Source organism: Podarcis vaucheri (genome assembly GCF_965113315.1).
Source record: "Podarcis vaucheri genome assembly, chromosome: 13".
Classification (NCBI taxonomy): Eukaryota; Metazoa; Chordata; class Lepidosauria; order Squamata; family Lacertidae; genus Podarcis; species Podarcis vaucheri.
In genome coordinates this window covers 49,677,710-49,697,918 of record NC_138751.1, presented here as the reverse complement: position 1 = coordinate 49,697,918, position 20,209 = coordinate 49,677,710, and the positions used below count along the sequence as shown (strand labels likewise).

At 48.0% G+C, this 20,209-nt stretch overlaps 1 protein-coding gene across 1 annotated transcript; it reads right to left on the bottom strand.

The window, feature by feature from the left end:
* Nucleotides 1-1,054: 1,054 nt before the first annotated feature.
* On the bottom strand, nucleotides 1,055-16,224 carry LOC309516304 (sulfotransferase 1B1-like). The gene is made up of 8 exons (XM_082195096.1): nucleotides 16,032-16,224; nucleotides 13,968-14,169; nucleotides 11,859-11,984; nucleotides 7,514-7,611; nucleotides 6,184-6,310; nucleotides 3,314-3,408; nucleotides 2,837-3,017; nucleotides 1,055-1,247 (listed from the first exon to the last, which is right to left on the bottom strand). The coding sequence occupies exons 2-8, from the start codon at nucleotides 14,113-14,115 to the stop codon at nucleotides 1,135-1,137; spliced, it is 888 nt and encodes a 295-aa protein (XP_082051222.1). The 5' UTR covers nucleotides 14,116-14,169; nucleotides 16,032-16,224; the 3' UTR covers nucleotides 1,055-1,134.
* Between the last annotated feature and the right edge of the window lie 3,985 nt (nucleotides 16,225-20,209).

Genomic DNA, 20,209 nt, shown 5'->3' with positions numbered 1-20,209 from the left:
GTTTTAATAGATTTTCTACAGTAAATGTGGGTTTGCTATATAAAACCTATTTAAACCGTACAAGTTGAGGAATTTATGCAGGGGTTCGGTTCTGGGCATCGTGCCTAGGCCCAGAATCATGTCTAGTCAAACACATGGGGTACAATAGGAGGTGGGATTGTAAAAGTGTCCCCCCCCCGGGTGCCCACCTCATTTATTTCTTTATTTCTTGGTTGGTTGGTTAGTTGGTTGTTTTGTTTGTTTGCCCATCCATCCGTCCATCCAATTGAATATTGATGATTTACAATACTATACCACAGCATAAATTAGTAGAAATCCACAGAGAATTAACTCATAACTGAGAAATGCCTGTACTCTGTGCAGAGAAACATACTATATTCTGCCGCAAGGAAATTCAAACTCACACAAAATGTATTCACCCAGATCAGCACAATATACTCAAATATGACTAAAAGCCGCCAGATACGTCTGTTTTATCCTTAACTTTTTAATAATCACATTTTGTTAATAATACATGCTGGGGTGGCTTTGGAAGTTTTTGAAGCACAGCTCAATTGGTTAGAGCGTGGTGCTGATAATGCCAAGGTTGGAGGTTTGATCCCCGTATGGGACAACGGCATATTCCTCCCTTGCAGGGGCTTGGACTAGATGATCGTCAGGGTCCCTTCCAACTCTGCGATTCTATGATTCTTTCCCTATTTTAAAAATGAAAAGCAGGATGTCACTGAAAGCCAGGGAGAGAGGAAGGGCCCGCTTCACGATTTACTTTCTTGCCAATTATCCGTTCAATATTGTTGTCCCAAGCTGCTCTTAGAAGCAGAATTGTGGAAGAAAACAAGAAATGAGGCATAGGAGAGGTTTATTGATATATTGATACGTGATCAGAGTCTCTGTATGTGTGTGTGTGTGTGTGTGAGAGAGAGAGAGAGAGAGAGAGAGAGAGAGAGAGAGAGAGAGATTGCTTGTGCAAATCCTGAGATCTGGCCCCTCAGCACTGAATACTTTCCCAGAAACTACATACACATTTTTTCAAACATGTATCCCACAACCATCCAGGTCAGCAACTTGCTTCTTCTCTTTAATTGTCTACCAAATGACAGGTGGGTTCGATACGGAAGCACAGAACACGGGGCTTCAGATCTCTGTTCGGAATCGCAGCGTTGTGTCCGCCATTTTCCTCTTATAATCTTCATCAAATACCTCATTCTGAGCTACTGTAAAGTGATTTTTCCAGTCTCCAGCGATCCCTAGAAGAAAGAAGAATACGAATCAGATGTTGAGAGCTCTGGGTGGTAGATTAATCATCTGATGTTTTAATCAGCAAAGATACGTTTTATTTGGTAAAAGCCAGTTTTAGTCAGGCTGGGAGGTAATGGGCCACCTGTTTACCAGTACTTTAGCTAGGATAGCTCAATAGGTACAACATGAGATTCTTAATCTCAGGCTGTGGGTTCAAGCCTGAATCCCTGAATTGCAGGGGGTTAGACTAGAATCAGGGGTCAGCAAACTTTTTCAGCAGGGGGCCAGACAATATTGTTTTTGGAGGGGGGAGGGATGAACGAATTTCTATGCCCCACAAATAACCCAGAGATGCATTTTAAATAAAAGGACACATTCTTTGTTGTTGTTGTTTAGTCATTTAGTCGTGTCCGACTCTTCGTGACCCCATGGACCAGAGCACGCCAGGCATTCCTGTCTTCCACTGCCTCCCACAGTTTGGTCAAACTCATGCTGGTAGCTTCGAGAACACTGTCCAACCATCTCGTCCTCTGTCGCCCCCTTCTCCTTGTGCCCTCCATCTTTCCCAACATCAGGGTCTTTTCCAAGGAATTTTCTCTTCCCATGAGGTGGCCAAAGTATTGGAGCCTCAGCTTCAGGATCTGTCCTTCCAGCGAGCACTCAGGGCTGATTTCCTTAAGAATGGAGAGGTTTGATCTCCTTGCAGTCCATGGGACTCTCAAGAGTCTCCTCCAGCACCATAATCCCTGCCAAGAAAACTCCATGGACAAGGACACATTCTACTCATGTAGAAACACGCTGATTCCTGGACTGTCCGCAGGCCAGATTTAGAAGGCGATTAGGCCGCATCTGGCCCCCAGGCCTTAATTTGCCTACCCATAGACTAGATGACCCACATGGTGTCTTCTAACTGTAGAGCAGAGGGACGCGGATGGCGCTGTGGGTTAAACCACAGAGCCTAGGACTTGCCGATCAGAAGGTTGGCGGTTCGAATCCCCACGACGGGTTGAGCTCCCGTTGCTCGGTCCCTGCTCCTGCCAACCTAGCAGTTCAAAAGCATGTCAAAGTGCAAGTAGATAAATAGGTACTGCTCCGGCAGGAAGCTAAACGGCGTTTCCGTGCACTGCTCTGGTTCAGCAGAGTCATGCTGGCTCCGTCGGCCAGTAAAGCGAGATGAGCGCCGCAACCCCAGAGTCGTCCAAGACTGGACCTAATGGTCAGGGGTCCCTTTACCTTTTTACTCCCACAGTTAGAGGCAGGAATGTTTCTGAATACTAGTTGCTGTAAATCTCAAAAGCGGGGAGTGCTGTTGTCCTCAGGTCCTGCGTTCAGGTTTCTTGCAGTCACCTGGCTGGCCACTGCAAGAACAGGATGCTGTGCCAATGGCCTAATCGAGCAGAACTCTTTTTCTGTATTTATGGCTTTTCCTTCTAGTACCAATATTGAGGTTTTGGTACTATTCAGATTTATTGTTCAGTTGAATTGGCATGGTTAATTAATCAATAATAATAATAAAAACCGAAGTCAGTTACTGATCTGTTCATGATCCTAAATCTTTACGGAATGGTGGTCAGAGAGGACGGTGCAAGTCTTTTACCTTTGCGCATAAATGGGGAAATGCTGTGGTCCATCATGGCAGCTGGAGCCATCCTATAGTTTGTGGCGGGATTGTCCTTCATCAGTTCAAAGGATGTGTTGTAGGCAATCTTATCCACAACAGAATCTTCCAGGTTCTTTCCCAAGAAATGTACCACTTTCTTTATCTCGCGCTTTGGATCCTGTGGGAAACGGTGTTGAAATAGATCAGCATTTTAATGGTTCTCGGGTATTCGATAAAGCAATTGTGCTTCCAATTCAGCAAGCTTTGCTGAATATATAAAACCCCACACAGGATAAAATGAAGGACACCCATTATCTTTTTGCTGGACCCTTGGCCTGAGTCAGGAAGGCAATTCTTAAGATTTTGCACATTTTTAAAAAATAAAAATTATACCGCATATAATCCCCTGCAAGATTTGCTTCTTCCGATATGTCACATAAAATAACCTCAGGGGCTTATCCTGTTGGCTCCTACCTCTTTCATGTCTTCATAGAACAGGTATAGGATGGGATGGTCATTCCTCTTATCCCACCAGCTTTTCACGTGGTCATACCAGGATCCAAAAGCCACTAAATTTTGAGAAAGAGCAGAAAAGTGGAGAAATAATAGGTGGTTTTTATTTATTTTTAAAAAAAACCCTAACAAGTTGAGTCTTGTAATAGAATACAAGGGCCTATTGGCTAAATTGTAAACTGAGAAGTCCCCAGAGCTAATCCTGTCTCAGTTACATATTTGCTAGGGGGCTTTAAACAAGCCACACTTTTCTCAGCCTTAACTCCCCACCTGCAAAATAGAGGGAATGATGCTAGCTCACCTCCCAGGGTTGTCGTAAAGATCACTGAGAAAAACACACACAAGGCATTTTGAACACTCAAAAGGAGTTACACAAATGCCAAGTGTTGTTTTCATTCTCACAATGATCTCAGCTTATGGTAGCAGTAGTTTTTGACTAGCCACTGCTGCCTTATTCATTCAGTCATTTGTTTCATAAAACTTGCACACTGCTTGCTTCTGTATCCATTGGCTGATTCAGGCCTGTGCAGGTTCTGATATTACTCCAGATCAGCTATTAGCACAGCAGCATGAGAATAGATTGGCCAGGGGTGAGTTAGGCCAGGGGTTCTTAACATGTGGCCCATAGACCCTGTGAGCTTCAGGGGGGTCTGTGCACCCGACACAAAAGGAAAAATGTTTGCCAGTGCAATAAAATTAAGTGCATGCAAAACTTTGTGTGTATGTATTTATAATTGCATTTTTTTCTGAAGAGATGGGGTCTGTACTTTATATCAGATTCTCAAAGGGGTCTGTGCCCCCACTCCAAGGGTTAAGTATCACTGGTTAATTTCAGTCCACCATCATGTGTGTGGCCAGTTCCATCTATGGGCTGGGTGTTCATCAGTATGCATATGATACCCAGCTCTACCTTTCTTTCAAATCAGAACCAGTGAAGGCGGTGACAGTCCTGTGTGAGTGTCTGGAGGCGGTTGGAGAATGGATGGCGGCAAACAGATTGAGATTGAATCCTGACAAGACAGAAGTACTGTTTCTGGGGGACAGGAGGCGGGCAGGTGTGGGGGATTCCCTGGTCCTGAATGGGGTAACCGTGCCCCTGAAGGACCAGGTGCGCAGCCTTGGAGTCATTTTGGACTCCCAGCTGTCCATGGAGGCACAGGTTAAATCCGTGTCCAGGGCAGCTGTCTACCAACTCCACCTGGTACACAGGCTGAGACCCTACCTGCCCGCGGACTGCCTTGCCAGAGTGGTGCATGCTCTGGTTATCTCCCGCTTGGACTACTGCAATGCGCTCTACGTGGGGCTACCTTTGAAGGTGACCCGGAAACTGCAATTAATCCAGAATGCAGCAGCCAGAACCAGGCAGAGGGCCTTCTCAGTAGTGGCGCCCTCCTTGTGGAACTCCCTCCCACCAGATGTCAAAGAGAACAACAACTACCAGGCTTTTAGAAGACATCTGAAGGCAGCCCTGTTTAGGGAAGCTTTTAATGTTTGATGTATCATAGTATTTTAATATTCTTTTGGAAGCCGCCCAGAGTGGCTGGGGAAGCCCAGCCAGATGGGCGGGGTATAAATAATAAATTATTATTATTATTATTATTATTATTATTATTATTATGGCAGCGTTACTTAAATCTTAAAGATAACCAAGGCTAAAATGGTTGTGAGATCAGAACCTAATTCCACTGACGTTCCCTGTGCATTTCTGCATGAAGATGGTGGATCAACATAGATCTGTAATCCATAGGTGCTGGATCTAATTCCTGTAGTCTTAACACCTGGATGATGATGATGATGATGATAAGTATAATATAAACCACATATTCTTCTGCTTTGACACACATAGAGTTTTCTCCTGGCTTTATAGCTTAAATGTCTGGAGTGTACCACCACTTAGGTCATTCTTTGAGATGCTGATGAGAGCACTTAACTGGCTAGCTATTAACCAAGGAACTGGTTTGATCAGCATCTTCTAGTACAGGGCTCAGCAAGGTTTACCTCGCCTGAGCCGGTTCACTCCAGCCAAGATCCCTCTGTGGACCAGATCACACGCGCACGTAAGTGCGCACCCACAATTTCCGGTGTCTGCTTCTGCACAGACGCAATTTTCAGTGCCGCGGAAGCGAGTCCCCGTGCTACACTGCGCCAGTTTAGCACAGCGGGCAGGGACTTGCTGAGCTGGCAGCTCAGTTTGGGGGCAGCTCGTGGGCCGGTTAAATGCCCCTATGGGCTGCTTGTGGCCCATGGGTCTCAGGTTGCCTACCCCTGTTCTAGTAGATCAGGGGTGCCCAAACATTTTTCAAAGAGGGCCGGATTTGATGAAGTAAACATGCTGCATGAAGGCTCACCAAAGTTGTTGAGCTTTTTTCTGCCACAAGGGCCAGATAAAACTGACTGGCCAAGGGGCTGGATTAGGCCCCCAAAACAGACTTTGGGCATGCCTGTACAGTGGTACCTCAGGAGGTTAAGTACTTAATTTGTTCCAGAGGTCCGTACTTAACCTGAAACTGTTCTTAACCTGAAGGACCACTTTAGCTAATGGGGCCTCCTGCTGCTGCTGCACCGCCAGAGCACGATTTCTGTTCTCATCCTGAAGCAAAGTTCTTAACCTGAAGCACTATTTCTGGGTTAGCGGAGTCTGTAACCTGAAGCGTATGTAACCTGAAGCGTATGTAACCTGAGGTACCACTGTACTAGATTATAAAGCTCACAAAATGCAGAATCACAGTCTGAACTGACCCTCCACCCCCAAACCCATAACAATACTTTATGTTTCCTGGGCAAGTGAAAAGTTTAGCTACATACAGTGGCGAATGGATGGGCAGACTTGCCTCTTCCAGCCATGAATTTCTCCAGGTAGTTGTCCCAGGGACCCGGGTCTGGGTGCAGCTTGTTCATCAAGTCAAAGTGGTAAAAGGAGACAGCAACATCCTTTGCATTGCGAGCCACATAGATCATCTTCATAGAAGGAAAGCAGGGGGGGAAACACACAATCCAAATTGTACTGGTAGTTTTTCACCCTAGGTACGTCTAGACAGGTGGAATTTTTTTTTTTTGCAAAACTCTGAAACTAGCTGACTTGTGTTCTTTTTTTGCCTTATGTGAGTACCAATAACCCTCCCCTCCAGACAGACAGAGAGAAGAATCGTTGCTATTATTAATCACAAGCAGGAGACTAAGAACTGTGTGGGAATGAATTATTGATTGAGGAGAGGACTGGTGGAAACATCGGGGAATGAAAGGAAAGTTTTATGATGCAGTTCAAAATGGAGTTTCGTGAAGCAGGCCTGCTTAAGGAGGATGAGAGGGAGGAGGACTAGGGTCACTGGAATGTGAATGTATGGTTATCGGAACGTTATCTTGACCTGGCAGGTCCCTCTGATATATAGATTTGCAAGCCTGTAAATCAACGGACGGACTGTGGGAATGTTTTTAATGGAGGTGTGGAAATGGCGTCTGTCCTTTATGTGATATGATTTTTGGAGAGTGTAAAACCCACACAGGAGATGTTTGTCTTTCACCCGCTTGTGAAGATTATCAGAGATCACAAAGAAAGGAATATATGATGATAACAACAAGAAGATGAAGAAAATAACAAAAAGACTATCTGGAAAGAACTGGATAGAACTGTTTGATGAAGGCAGCAGCAAGAGTGATGTTTTGACCCCTTTCGGAACTTGAAGGATGGGTACCCCCAACAAAAAAATTAAAAATCCGGCTGTATAATTTGGATTTACAGTGGTGCCCCGCAAGACGAATGCCTTGCAAGACGAAAAGCTCGCTAGACGAAAGAGTTTTCTGTTTTTTGAGTCGTTCCGCAAGACAAATTTCCCTATGGGCTTGCTTCACAAGACGAAACATCTTGCGAGTTCTTGTGAGTTTGTTTCCTTTTTCTTAAAGCCGCTAAGCCGCTAAGCTGTTAATAGCCACTAAGCCACTAATAGCCGTTAAGCCGCTAAGCCGCTAATAGCCGTGCTTCGCAAGACGAAAAAACCGCAAGACGAAGAGACTCGCGGAACGGATTAATTTCTTCTTGTGAGGCACCACTGTAATTTGATTTGGAATTGATGTGATTTGATTGGCCTGTTAATAAAAATTATATTTAAAAAAGAAACAAAAAGAAACTAGATGACTTGTGGGATTGGTGCCCAGTAGGATTACCTTGCAGCCATTTTCCCAGAAGGACTTGGGAAGGAGGTCAATTGGGAGGTGGGTCTTCACCAGGCGAGGAGATGGCATCTGAGTTAATTGTTCTGTGCCTGGTGAGCAAAAGAGTGTAACTAGGTTTGAACAGTTGACCTGGGGCATGAAGGACAGTTGACTGTTCCTGTCAGCCATCATTACCTAGCTGTGGGCAAAAGAGGGAACTGTGGTGAGATCTTTGACCTGCGGACCAAGGAAACTTCATTGCCCCAGTAGGCTAAAGCAACTCAGGCAATGCATGGATCCATAGAAAAAGCTTTCAGCATGGTAGTTGCGGGAAACCTTTTGTGATGGCCTGGGATTCAGACTCAGAGGCTGAACCTGAAGAATCCCAGCCTGCACAGGAGTCCCCGCCTCCAGAACCAGCTGAGCCGGGGCTGGGGCATGAGCCTGAAGGGTCCTCACCTGTGCTGGATCCTCAGGTGCAGGCATCAGCTGAGTCTGCTCTGGCCCCTGAGGTGATGGAGGACCCATTGCCTGCAGGTGCTCCACTCTCAGCCCCGTCAGGTGAGGAGGAGGTTGCCTCTGGGTCCGGTAACCCTCCAGCCTCTCCTGAGCTGCAGAGGCTCAGGGCAGAGAGGCGGAGGGAGCTAAGTTCTCACAGGAGGAGTGCTCGCCTCCAGGCTGGGAGAGGTGAGTCACCTGTGGACCGGGGCCGCCCTATGCCTTGGGGCAGATAAAAGCCAGTCAGCCCCAGTCCCAGGTTGCGGGAGCAACGTTGTTGGAAGCCTGTTCCTGTCTGCATCCTGTCCTGGTCTTCTGCCAGAGTTCCTGACCCCACCCGACTCCCTGCCTTGGACCCAGCTACAGCTTTGACGGACAGCCTCCATACCTCACCATCGACCTCGGACTGGACTCAGACCTCGTCTCTCAGTTAGCCCCCAGGACCAGCACACCTTTACCCCATGCTCACCAATGTTACAGAATCATATAATTGTGCAGTGGGTGATCCCAAACAGGGACCGAACCTGCAACCTTGACATTACAGTCATACCTCATGTTACGTTTGCTTCATGATACATTTTTTCAGGTTGTGTGCTGCAGCGACCCGGAAGTACCGGAAAGGGTTACTTCTGGGTTCCGCCACTCGCGCATGCGCTTCGTGCATGCTCACAAGGGCCAAATCACACTGCACACCTGAGCAGATACGGCGCTTCAGATTGCAGGCTTTTCATGTTGCGAACAGGTCTGCGGAGTGGATCCTGTTCACAACCAGAGGTACCACTGTATCAGCACCATGCTCTAACCAACGGAGATATCCAGTTGCTGAACTACGACTCTTATCAGCCCGACAAAGCATGGACAATGGCCTGGCATGATGTGGTTCAGCAATATCTCATCTGGAGGGGCACAGATTCCCCACCCCTGTTCAATGATCTGAGAAACAAGGGAGCTTATTGTTACACCCATACACACCCCAATCTCCGCGGAGGTTCCAGGCATTTACCCAGGGTTCAGGTTCCTTGGAATGAGGCACAGCAGAGACCGTGGTGTCTTTATTATATATGGTTTATTTATAGATGCAGCGGTACCTCTGGCTGTGAACGGGATCCGTTTTGGAGCCCCGTTCGCACCCTGAAGTGAACGCAACCCGCATCCCCATGTCTGCATGTGTGCAGGTTGTGATCCGCCCCTTCCGCGCATGCGCATGATGTCATTTTGAGCATCTGCACATGCGCGAGTAGCAAAACCCAGAAGTAATGCACTGCGGAGCGCAACCTGAAAATATTCATCCTGAAGCTACTTCAACCTGAGGTATGACTGTATATACAACCTGAGCCTAGGATGGGGCAGGGGGCTTCCAGCTTTAGGCTCCGTGAGGATCCTGTCTCTCCCATGGCTGCCACATTGGATTCAAACTGTCAGCCCCCATTGCGCTGTGACCCACTCTTCTCCAGCTTGCAAACTGCTTCCCCAAACACAACTATTTCCCCTCTTGCTTACTCCGGCCTACTGCAATTCTGAAACTCCTCTCCCAACTCTGCAAAGTCTTTTGCAAACTACCCAGAGTCCAGGGTGCAACGCCCACCCTCTGCGTTCCTTGATGGGCCATCACCCTGCTGTCTTAATGGTCCATCTCTTAAATGTGATTACTTCACAAGGAAGCCTGCCTGGTTTATTTTTTTTAACATGGCTTATACTTTAACATGGGACCCGGGTGGCACAGTGGGCTAAACCACAGAGCCTAGGGCTTGCCGATCAGAAGGTCGGCGGTTCAAATCCCCGCGACGGGGTGAGCTCCCGTTGCTCGGTCCCTGCTCCTGCCAACCTAGCAGTTCAAAAGCACCTCAAAGTGCAAATAGATAAATAGGTACCGCTCCGGCGGGAAGGTAAATGGCGTTTCCGTGCGCTGCTCTGGTTTGCCAGAAGTGGCTTAGTCATGCTGCCCACATGACCCGGAAGCTGTACGCCGGCTCCCTCGGCCAATAAAGTGAGATGAGCGCCGCAACCCCAGAGTCGGTCACAACTAGACCTAATGGTCAGGGGCCCCTTTACCTTTACCTTATACTTTAACATGCTAAATTCAATGCCTGGTGCCCCAGAATTAGAAAGAGGTGGTCCAGGCACCCCACAAATTTATAACACTATTCTTCCCTGCTACGGGTAATATTCCCAATAGCCGTATTAGAAGACTGGGCTTTTTGAGTTTTCAATGTGGTAGTCATCCTCAGCGAGAGAAATGCTGGCAGACAGCATGATTTTGAGAGCTGCTTTGGATTTGGGTTGGCAGGTCCTTTTGGGGTGGTTCATTGTATGCATTTAAGACTGCTGAGTCATTTATTTTTGGCTGGCATGCTACTCAGCAATTTGTCATCTGTTTTTATATGAGCAGAATGTGTCCTTTTAAAATCATATCTTGGGTTGACGTAGCTTCAGGTTAAGCATTTTCGGGTTGTGCTCCGCAGCGACCCGGAAGTAATGGAGTGCGTTACTTCCGGGTTTCATCGCTCGCTCATGCGCAGACGCTCAAAATTATGTCATGGGCATGTGCAGAAGTGGCAAAACGTGACCCACGCATGCGCAGACACGCAGTTGCATGTTACGTTCTACTCAGGATGCAAACAGGGCTCCGGAACTGATCCCGGTTGCATCCAGAGGTACCACTGTATTTAAAATGAATCTCTGAGTTATCTGTGGGGCCTGCCTGGTGTTTTTACATGAGTAGAATATGTGCTTTTATTTAAAATGCATCTCTGGGTTATTTGTAGGGCATAGGAATTTGTCCATTTTCCCCCTTCAAAATATAGTCTGCCCCCCAAGGTCTGAAAGACAGTAGACCGGCCCCCCTGCTGAAAAAGTTTGCTGACCCCTGGTCTACAGCAGGCATAGGCAAACTCGGCCCTCCAGATGTTTTGAGACTACAATTCCCATCCTCCCTGACCACTGGTCCTGTTAGCTAGGGATGATGGGAGTTGTAGTTCCAAAACATCTGGAGAGCCAAGTTTGCCTATGCCTGGTCTACAGGCTTTTCCTGAAGGTCTACTTAAGGATGGTCCAAGAGCCAGGATAAGACTTATTTGACTTGGGTCCAATCCAGCACATGCCTCTCTTGATCTCCACTGCTAGTGATCACAGTGCTAGGCTGTTGTTTAAAGTGAGGTGAGCTGTCATCTCACTCATTTTCAGGCAGAAGTAGTTGAGGCTCCGTTTGCGCTACGCATTTAAACCAGTGTTATATCACTAAACAGTCATGGCTTTCCCCAAGGCATCATGGGAAATGTAGTTTGTTAAGGGTGCTGCTGAGAGTTGTTAGGAGGCCCCGATCCCCTTCACAGTGCTACAATTCCCAAAGAAGAGGTGTAGGCTGGTAAGCCACTCTGAGAATTGTAGCTCTGTGAGCAGGAAACGGGCCGCCTAAGAGCTGTCAGCACCCTTAACAAACTATAGTTCTCACTATTCTTGGGGAAAACCATGACTGCTTAAAATGGTGTGGTACTGCTTTAAATGCATAGCAATGGTGGCCTAACCATCCTAACTTCCTCCCTGCACCTGCTCCCACTTCTCTTTTTTCTCCCAGTTTGGGCGCTGGATGTTATGAAGAGGGAAAACCACCCTCAGAAAATTACGTGTGATCTAAACATATAAAGTAGTCTCACTCACCTGCCAGAAATGCGGGTTTCTTTTATGCTCCCTTTCCTCAAGGCATGGAAGAGGAGCTTTGATCCTTGGCCAGAGATCAAGAAAAGATAGGGAAGCAGGAACCCAGAGGAAACTGCTTATTCCTCCACCCACTTTAATTTTCACCTCTTCACCTCGGATCTCTGAAATGCAAGTTCTCTCGGTAACTCGCACGCAAGTTTACCTGGTGGCATCCTTCCTGGGGCAGCAAATTCCAGCATGGGCACTTTATTGAAAATTGCCCGTTTGCTTTTGTCGGGGTCGCCATCGTTCCTAATCAAGTCCACAATTTCACTCATCCATGTGGTGCCTGGAAACAAACAAGCAAACAGCAACGAAAAGTAAGACAGGGAATTTTCTCAGAAGTCCAAATGGGCTGATACACCTGCTGAAACATCTCCAGCCAATGCCTTAAGATCAATAGGGGTGTCCTAAGGCAGGCTTCCTCAACCTTGGGCCTCCAGATGTTTTGAGACTACAGTTCCCATCATTCCTGGCCACTTGTCCTGCTAGCTAGGGATCATGGGAGTTGTAGGCCAAAAACATCTGGAGGCCCAAGGTTGAGGAAGCCTGTCCTAAGGGACACAGGTGGCGCTGTGGGCTAAACCACAGAGCCTAGGACTTGCCGATCAGAAGGTCGGCGGTTTGAATCCCCACGGCGGGGTGAGCTCCCATTGCTCGGTCCCTGCTCCTGCCAACCTAGCAGTTCAAAAGCATGTCAAAGTGCAAGTGGATAAATAGGTACCGCTCCGGCAGGAAGGTAAACGGCGTTTCCGTGCACTGCTCTGGTTCGCCAGAAGCGGCTTAGTCATGCTGGCCACATGACCCGGAAGCTGTACGCCAGCTCCCTCGGCCAATAAAGCGAGATGAGCGCCGCAACCCAAGAGTCGGCCACGACTGGACCTAATGGTCAGAGGTCCTTTACCTTAACCTCTCAAGTAGTTAAATAGATACGGCGTTTCCGTGCGCTGCTCTGGTTTCGCCAGAAGTGACTTAGTCATGCTGGCCATATGACCCGGAAGCTGTACGCCGGCTCCCTCAGCCAATAAAGCGAGATGAGCGCCTCAACCCCAGAGTTGGCCACAACAGAGAGTGAATATCAAGGCTTCCACTTGTGCTTTGGGAGCATCATCTTATAGGACCAAAGGTGTTGGGAAGGGTGGGGCTGATTGGGAGGAATTGGGAGATGAGCGCCGCAACCCCATAGTCGGCCACGACTGGACCTAATGGTCAGGGGTACCTTTACCTTTTATGCAGCCAGCGGGTTGTAGGGTGTGTTTTGTGGAACCCTCGCAAAGCTCCTAATAATTAAAATCTATTGACACGCATAGGTTACAGCCATGTGGCTCAACCCCTATTGCGCTTACTAGGCTGCAAGTCTCACTGTTTTCTTGTAGGGCTTGCTTAGCCATACATGACTCGAGCCACAGACTCCCTATTGCAGGCATAGGCAAACTCCGGCCCTCCAGATGTTTGGGACTACAATTCCCATCCTGTCCCTAGCTGACAGGACCAGTGGTCAGGGATGATGGGAATTGTAGTCCTAAACATCTGGAGGGCCGGAGTTTGCCTATGCCTGCTCTATAGGGCACACTCTTCCGGAGGCATTCCCTAAATGTGTAAACACATGGGGGCAGGGCAGTGGGGACAAAATGGCAGCTTGGCGTCTTCTTGTGCATTCTTGTACAAGATGGCAGCCTTCTGTACTACCTACACATTTCAGAAGCTGCCCTCCTAACTCACAGAGGGCAACGATGGCAGTCAATGGGTGCAGGGGTGCCAAGTTGAATAAAATATTGGGGTGGAGCCCAGGAAAGCCCCGTCCTGCATAATCGGTCACATGACGCAGTGCGCGCACACCATTTGAATGGCAATGCCCATCAACTTTGGTAGAGCTTGGCCCCCCTCAAATATTTTATTGGCGAGGGGCTGAAAACCCCTTGGCTTTGTGATGTTCTGGTGTTTATAAATAATATTATGTCCGTGTGATAATGTTAGAGTAATCAGGGCAAGTTAATAGGTGGGGTAAGTGTGTAAGAAAGGGGGATACAGGGCAAGGCCTACTTGGTGGCTGCTCCCAGACTCTGGAACTCCCTCCCTGAAGAAACTAGCCTGGCTCCCTCCTTGCTGTCCTTCCGGCGGCAGGTGAGGACTTCCTTGTTCCAACAGGCTTCTGGGAACTGACTACCACCGTTAGACACACCGAGATGGACCACACCAGACAGCGAATTTTGGGCGGTCATCAAAAGGCAGCAGATTGTCAACGCGGTCCTGTTCCCCACACATCGCTCACCCGATTTGGGGTACGTGGATATCACGATATCATCAGGCCTGCTCTGGAAACGGTCAATCCTGTCCCAGTCAAAGGAGAATGCGCAGACCATGGGGATACCACGGACCGTCTGCCAGTCTTTCCGAAGATAAGCATCTGGACTGCCCATCTTTGGGGAGGCGTCAGGCAGTGCAGTCAAAATAAGAGAAGACGAGAGGACCACCTGCAAGACAGTTTGCCGAATAAAATGCAGCGGGGGGGGAGTGGAGCTACGGCTGAATTTTGGGGGTCAAAGTCCCCAAATTATCATCCACAGAGGGACAGATGATGGGGCCAGTGGCAAACAGACCCAATGCCACCACTCAGGCCACTGTGGCCATGCTCTGCCCCCACCCCTCCGGAGTTTATTTTGGCCATTTATTTTCATTTTAAAGGTGTTATAGTACGGGACGCGGGTGGCGCAGTGGGTTAAACAACAGAGCCTAGGGCTTGCCGATCAGAAGGTCGGCGGTTCGAATCCCCACGACAGGGTGAGCTCCCGTTGCTCGGTCCCTGCTCCTGCCAACCTAGCAGTTCGAAAGCACGTCAAAAGTGTAAGTAGATAAATAGGTACCGCTCCAGCGGGAAGGTGAACGGTGTTTCTGTGCGCTGCTCTGGTTGGCCAGATAGTCATGCTGTGGCTTAGTCATGCTGGCCACATGACCCAGAAGCTGTACGCCGGCTCCTCGGCCAATAAAGCGAGATGAGCGCTGCAACCCCAGAGTCGGTCACGACTGGACCTAATGGTTATGGGTCCCTTTACCTTTACCTAATTTGGGGCGTGCTTTCGAACTGCTAGGTTGGCATGAGCTGGGACCGAGCAATGGGCGCTCACTCCGTTCGAACAACTGACCTTCTGATCAGCAAGCCGCAGAGGCTCAGTGGTTTAGACCACAGCGTCAACCATGTCCCTTTAAGAGGTGTATAAACCTTATTAAATAAATAAATAAATTTAAAAGATTTTAAGGACACATGTTAAGCATATTACATACTGAATAACTAACGGTAAAACTATATATTAATCTCAACACATACAACATTATAAAGTAGTCAGATATAATAAGATTTTCACAGAACAGCAAGTGCTGTTCCAGCTTAAACTCAGCCTCTGCACATGGCAGAGAGCATAAACTTCAAGCGAGAGACAGCTCAAGAGAGAGTGAAGCGGTCAAAAAGAGAGAGTGAGTTTTTCAAAGATTTACAGACAAAAATATCATCTCATCAGAACCAACTCGAGAGCAACCCCCCACACAGACGTTATCTTTGAGCAGCAGCAGATCATTGCCAAAGCTTCTGCCTTCACAACCACGCCAGGCGGCAGGGCCGGCCCAAGACATTTTGACACCTGAGGCAAGCCACAAAACAGTGTCCCTCCCTGGCAGGGATGATGGGCAAATGAAGATGTACGCCAGTGACAAGGTGCAGAATCAAATCAACCATAGCAGGTGGCTGAAGTGGGAATCAAAGGCCCGCTTCGAATCATGTCAGACCCCAGGAGACCCCAGAGAGCAGTTTCTTTGCCAAGAGGCTGCTGTAGAGACAACATCTGGAGCGGGGTGCCAAGGAGGTGGCAGAACCAGCCTCCAAGGCGCGCATGGATTGGCAGCACTAATAGGTGATGCATTCCTTGGAGGCTGGGTCTGCTGCCCCGTGGGTCCTGCCGCCAGAGGCGGTCACCTCACCTTGCCTCATGCTGGGGACTGGCCCTGCCGGGAAGATCTGAGCAACCAGTCAGCAAAAATTGCACCCCTGAATATTTCAAGTCACTCCTCATTAAAGAGTAGCCGAAAGATGCCCACCTCAAATTTGAAGTTCAGGCACCTCGTTCCTCTTTGCTTTTGCAGCTTTCAAAGGCAAACTTTCCTCCCAAACTTTTAACAATTCCAAATTGAAGCGTTCCCCCTTCCTGCTCTGTCCCGCTCCGCCCTGTTTCAACAAGTTCCCAAACTTGGAGCCCTAATTGACTTTCGGAGAAAAACAGGCACTTTTTTTCTGAAAAGCTGCAGCGTTATTTAGACGGACAAAAGGGGGAAAACAGAGGCTTACCTTTCCTCATAGACAGATGGTACTGCTGTAGTGGCGAAAGGCAGAGAGTCGCCCAGGAGGTGGTGTGATTTTTTCACAGGGATATAAACAGGGAAGGGTTTAGGGAGGCTTTCTTCACAAACAAAAGAAAACCAACCCTCGGGAATAAGGCCAAGGAAACCAAAGGTCTCAGTTGCCCAAGCAGAGTGTGTGTCATGTGGGAGGGGTTGGGGAATGGAAGCTGGGCTCGATGCCAGCGGAGAAAGAATGTCCTCGGCTGAATGGCTTTGAAATAAAAAAAAAGTTTGACGGAGAAGTCTGAAAACAGCCAAGTGAAGCTGCATTCGAAGGGAAAAGAAATCCACTGGACTGGAAGGTGTTTAAAGGATACTTGCAAAACCATATCGAAAAATCAGAACTCCTATTAGAAGAAACAAGTTCTGTTTCAAATACTGAAATACTAAATAAGATGGATAACAATGTGTAATAGAAAAAGAAGTATGAAATTAGGTTAAAGGTGTGTGAAAGAAAGTAATAGAAGTGGAAAGAAATTGCAATTGAGTAGATTGGAAGTCTAACACAAAGGTGGGGTGAGGGGTGGTGGATGGTGATGGGAAAAGGAATTATCTGTGGGATTGAGTGTAAGTATGTTTGAACATTTTTAAGGATTGTATGAAATGTATGTTTGTATGCTTGTATATTTGCAATATCTGTGTATTAATGCTGAATTATTTTAACAATAAAAACTTTTCAAAAAGAAAAGAAAAGAAATCCAAACGCCTCCCTTTGCTGCTCTTGGTTTTCAAGAGATCTGTCCTTCCTTCTTCCTAGTCAATGGTTCCCCCCCCCCCGACCTATATTTTCTGAACAAATACGATGCGTAGGCAGGGTTGCCAACTGCTGGTGATTCTGAACAGGAAGCCAGAGTCAGCTTTGCTAGTCATGGTGCAACACCGCAGGGTTGTTGTAAACCAGGGACTGGGAGCCTGTGTCAGTGGCCAGGGATGATGGGAGTTGGGAATTGTTGTAAACAAAACTTGCCCTTTTCCCTTATGGGGTACCCAAGAGCCCATATAGAGTCCTTACACAGGTTCCCTATTGGTAGGAGAAAATAACAGAGGCCAACCAGAGAATATTGAGAAGCAAAGCAGCTAGGAAGCTTGATCTTTATTGATCTGTTGCAACAGGGTGCTCCCCTCACACGCAGGAAAGGAGGAGGAACCCCGAACAATGGTGTGCAAGGCCTTATATGGACTTTTGAAATTGTCACCCTGTAGAGCAAGACCACCCCCAGAAACATCATACATACATCACAGAAGGGGTGTAACCTAAGACCACCCCTCAGACAGATACATCACACCTACATCACAGAAAAGGCGGTCTAAACAGAAATTTGAATGTTGTTTATCTCCTGTCGTTGTTTATCTCCTATCTGGCAGGTTACTTGATTGGATTTCCTGGGGAGCCTGGCCAGTCTTTTGTAATGATAAATACTTAGTTCCTGGGCCAGGTCACAGGCTCACACCCTATTCAAACACAGACATACCCTTAAGACAGGATTTTGTGAAGGAAAAGACAATGGGGAGGGTTTTTTCCATTTTTCTTTGACCTTGCAGAGAAAACATTTGCTCAGTTTAGGAATCAAAATGGTTCCGGGTTGGCCTTCCTGTGCTGATCTATGTACGTGCTTGGTTGGTACGCTCATGAACGTTACCATATATCGAAGACTTCAAAATTCCTATCACAGAATCCAAAAACGTCTGGCAAGGCCACAGTCCCTCACCCTGTTGTAAACAACCCAGAGCCTGGCCTGCAAAATTCACTATGTGCAACATTGCAGGGTGGCCGTAAGTAATTCGGTTCCAGCCACAGCCCTTCCAGTGTGAAATATGTGGGCGATGAACTGTATTGGCTCTGTTCTGCTGGTGTTTTAATGTCTCGTGCTAAAATAATAACAGTGTTAGAGAGACCAAGAACTTTCCCCTCTACTGCTACCTTTCGGATTTGTTTGTTTTTCAGGTGAGTAAGGGTGTACATAGGGACGCGGGTGGCGCTGTGGGTTAAACCACAGAGCCTAGGACTTGCCGATCAGAAGGTCGGTGGTTCGAATCCCTGCAACGGGGTGAGCTGCCATTGCTCAGTCCCTGCTCCTGCCAACCTAGCAGTTCGAAAGCACATTAAAGTGCAAGTAGATAAATAGGTACCGCTCTAGCGGGAGGGTAAATGGCGTTTCCATGCGCTGCTCTGGTTCGCCAGAAGCTGGCCACATGACCCGGAAGCTGTATGCCAGCTCCCTTGGCCAATAAAGCAAGATAAACGCCTCAACCCCTGAGTCAGCCACGGCTGGACCTAATGGTCAGGGGTCCCCTTTACCTTTTAAGGGCGTACATACAAGGGCCCAGTCCCTGCCAGATTAACAATCTGAATTTATCCATTCATTTCTGTGGGAAGCGCTCGCTTATGTTCCTGAGGATGCTTAGAAATAGGTTTTCCATGTGAACGAGGAATCAACCGAGACAACAGCGGTTTCTACACTTCGTTTCTCTGCTGCCATGTTCTGGTTACACCATTCTGTCCTTCCCTCAGAGGCTTAGCTATGGGTGGGGGGGCTAGTCAGGGGTGTGGGTTTTTTTGCCCCGGGTGAAGTCTCCAGAGGGGTGCCATTGAGGCTCCCAGCCTGTATGTGTGTGTGTACCCGCAAATGCATGTGTGTGCGTGCGTGCCAAACTAAGTCTTTGACATGTGTGAAATACAGTAGTACCTCAGGTTAAGTACTTAATTCGTTCTGGAGGTCCGTTCTTAACCTGAAACTGTTCTTAACCTGAAACACCACTTTAGCTAATGGGGCCTCCCGCTGCCGCCGCGCCGCCAGAGCATGATTTCTGTTCTCATCCTGAAGCAAAGTTCTTAACCTGAAGCACTATTTCTGGGTTAGCGGAGTCTGTAACATGAAGCGTATGTAACCTGAAGTGTATGTAACCCGAGGTACCACTGTAAAGCTTTTCAGTCATTCAGCTGAACATGTGTGGGTTCCAATTGTGTTTTCAGTCGGGTGAGTGCGTGATTCAGCCTCTGCCCACCAATGTTCCCTGAATGCTTGGGCTCCTCTCAGGCCATCGTAGGTTCAGAGCAAAGGTCTGCAAGGAGGTTTCTACGCTCAGTCGACTGCACGCTTCGAAGTGTCTGAGCAATTGGGATTCCTGCCACATGAAAGGTCAAGAGAAGAGCCCAAGGACATAGGGATTTTGAGAACAGGCCTTGCCCCTGTACAGTGGTGCCTCGCAAGACGAAAAGAATCCGTTCTGTGATTCTCTTCGTCTAGCAGGTTTTTTTGTCTTGCGAAGCTAGCCCATTGAAGGATTAGCGGATTAGCGCTATTAGCGGCTTATCTGCTGATCGGATCAGCTGATAAGCGGTTTAGCGGCTTAAAAAAGGGGGGAAAGGAGGGAAAAACCCCACAGGAACTCGCAAGACATTTTCGTCTTGCGAAGCAAGCCCATAGGAGATTCGTTTTGCGAAGCACCTCCAAAACGGAAAACTCTTTCGTCTAGCGAGTTTTCCGTCTTGCGAGGCATTCGTCTTGCGGGGCACCACTGTACGTAGTTTTGACCCTCACGTGTTCAAGTGAGCACTCAAAGAGAGCTTCAGCCTCTTAAGAATCCATGCCATTGAGGTATTTCAGGTTCCTCCTCCTCAGGGCCGGATTTAGGTTTGACAAGGCCCTCAGGTCCTGAAGGTAACGGGGCCCTTTTTAGGTCCAGCTGTTCTCCCCTCCTGTTGTCAGGTATTTTTGCCCTCTCAGTCTCTCATCATTATGTGCCACCGAGCTAAGGTAAAGGTAAAGGGACCCCTGACCATTAGGTCCAGTTGTGGCCGACTCTGGGGTTGCTGCGCTCATCTCGCTTTATTGGCTGAGGGAGCCGGCGTACAGCTTCTGGGTCATGTGGCCAGCATGACTAAGCCGCTTCTGGCGAACCAGAGCAGCGCACGGAAACGCCGTTTACCTTCCCGCCAGAACGGTACCTCTTTATCTACTTGCACTTTGACGTGCTTTCGAACTGCTAGGTTGCCATTGAGCTATTATGGGGCTAATTATGGGTTCCTCTGTGGGGGGTTTTCTGTGGCATTTTTTAAAAAATGTGCACATATCTCAGGGTTACCCTGAGTCTGCTGATGCGTCTTTTCTGTGCAGCGTGGGT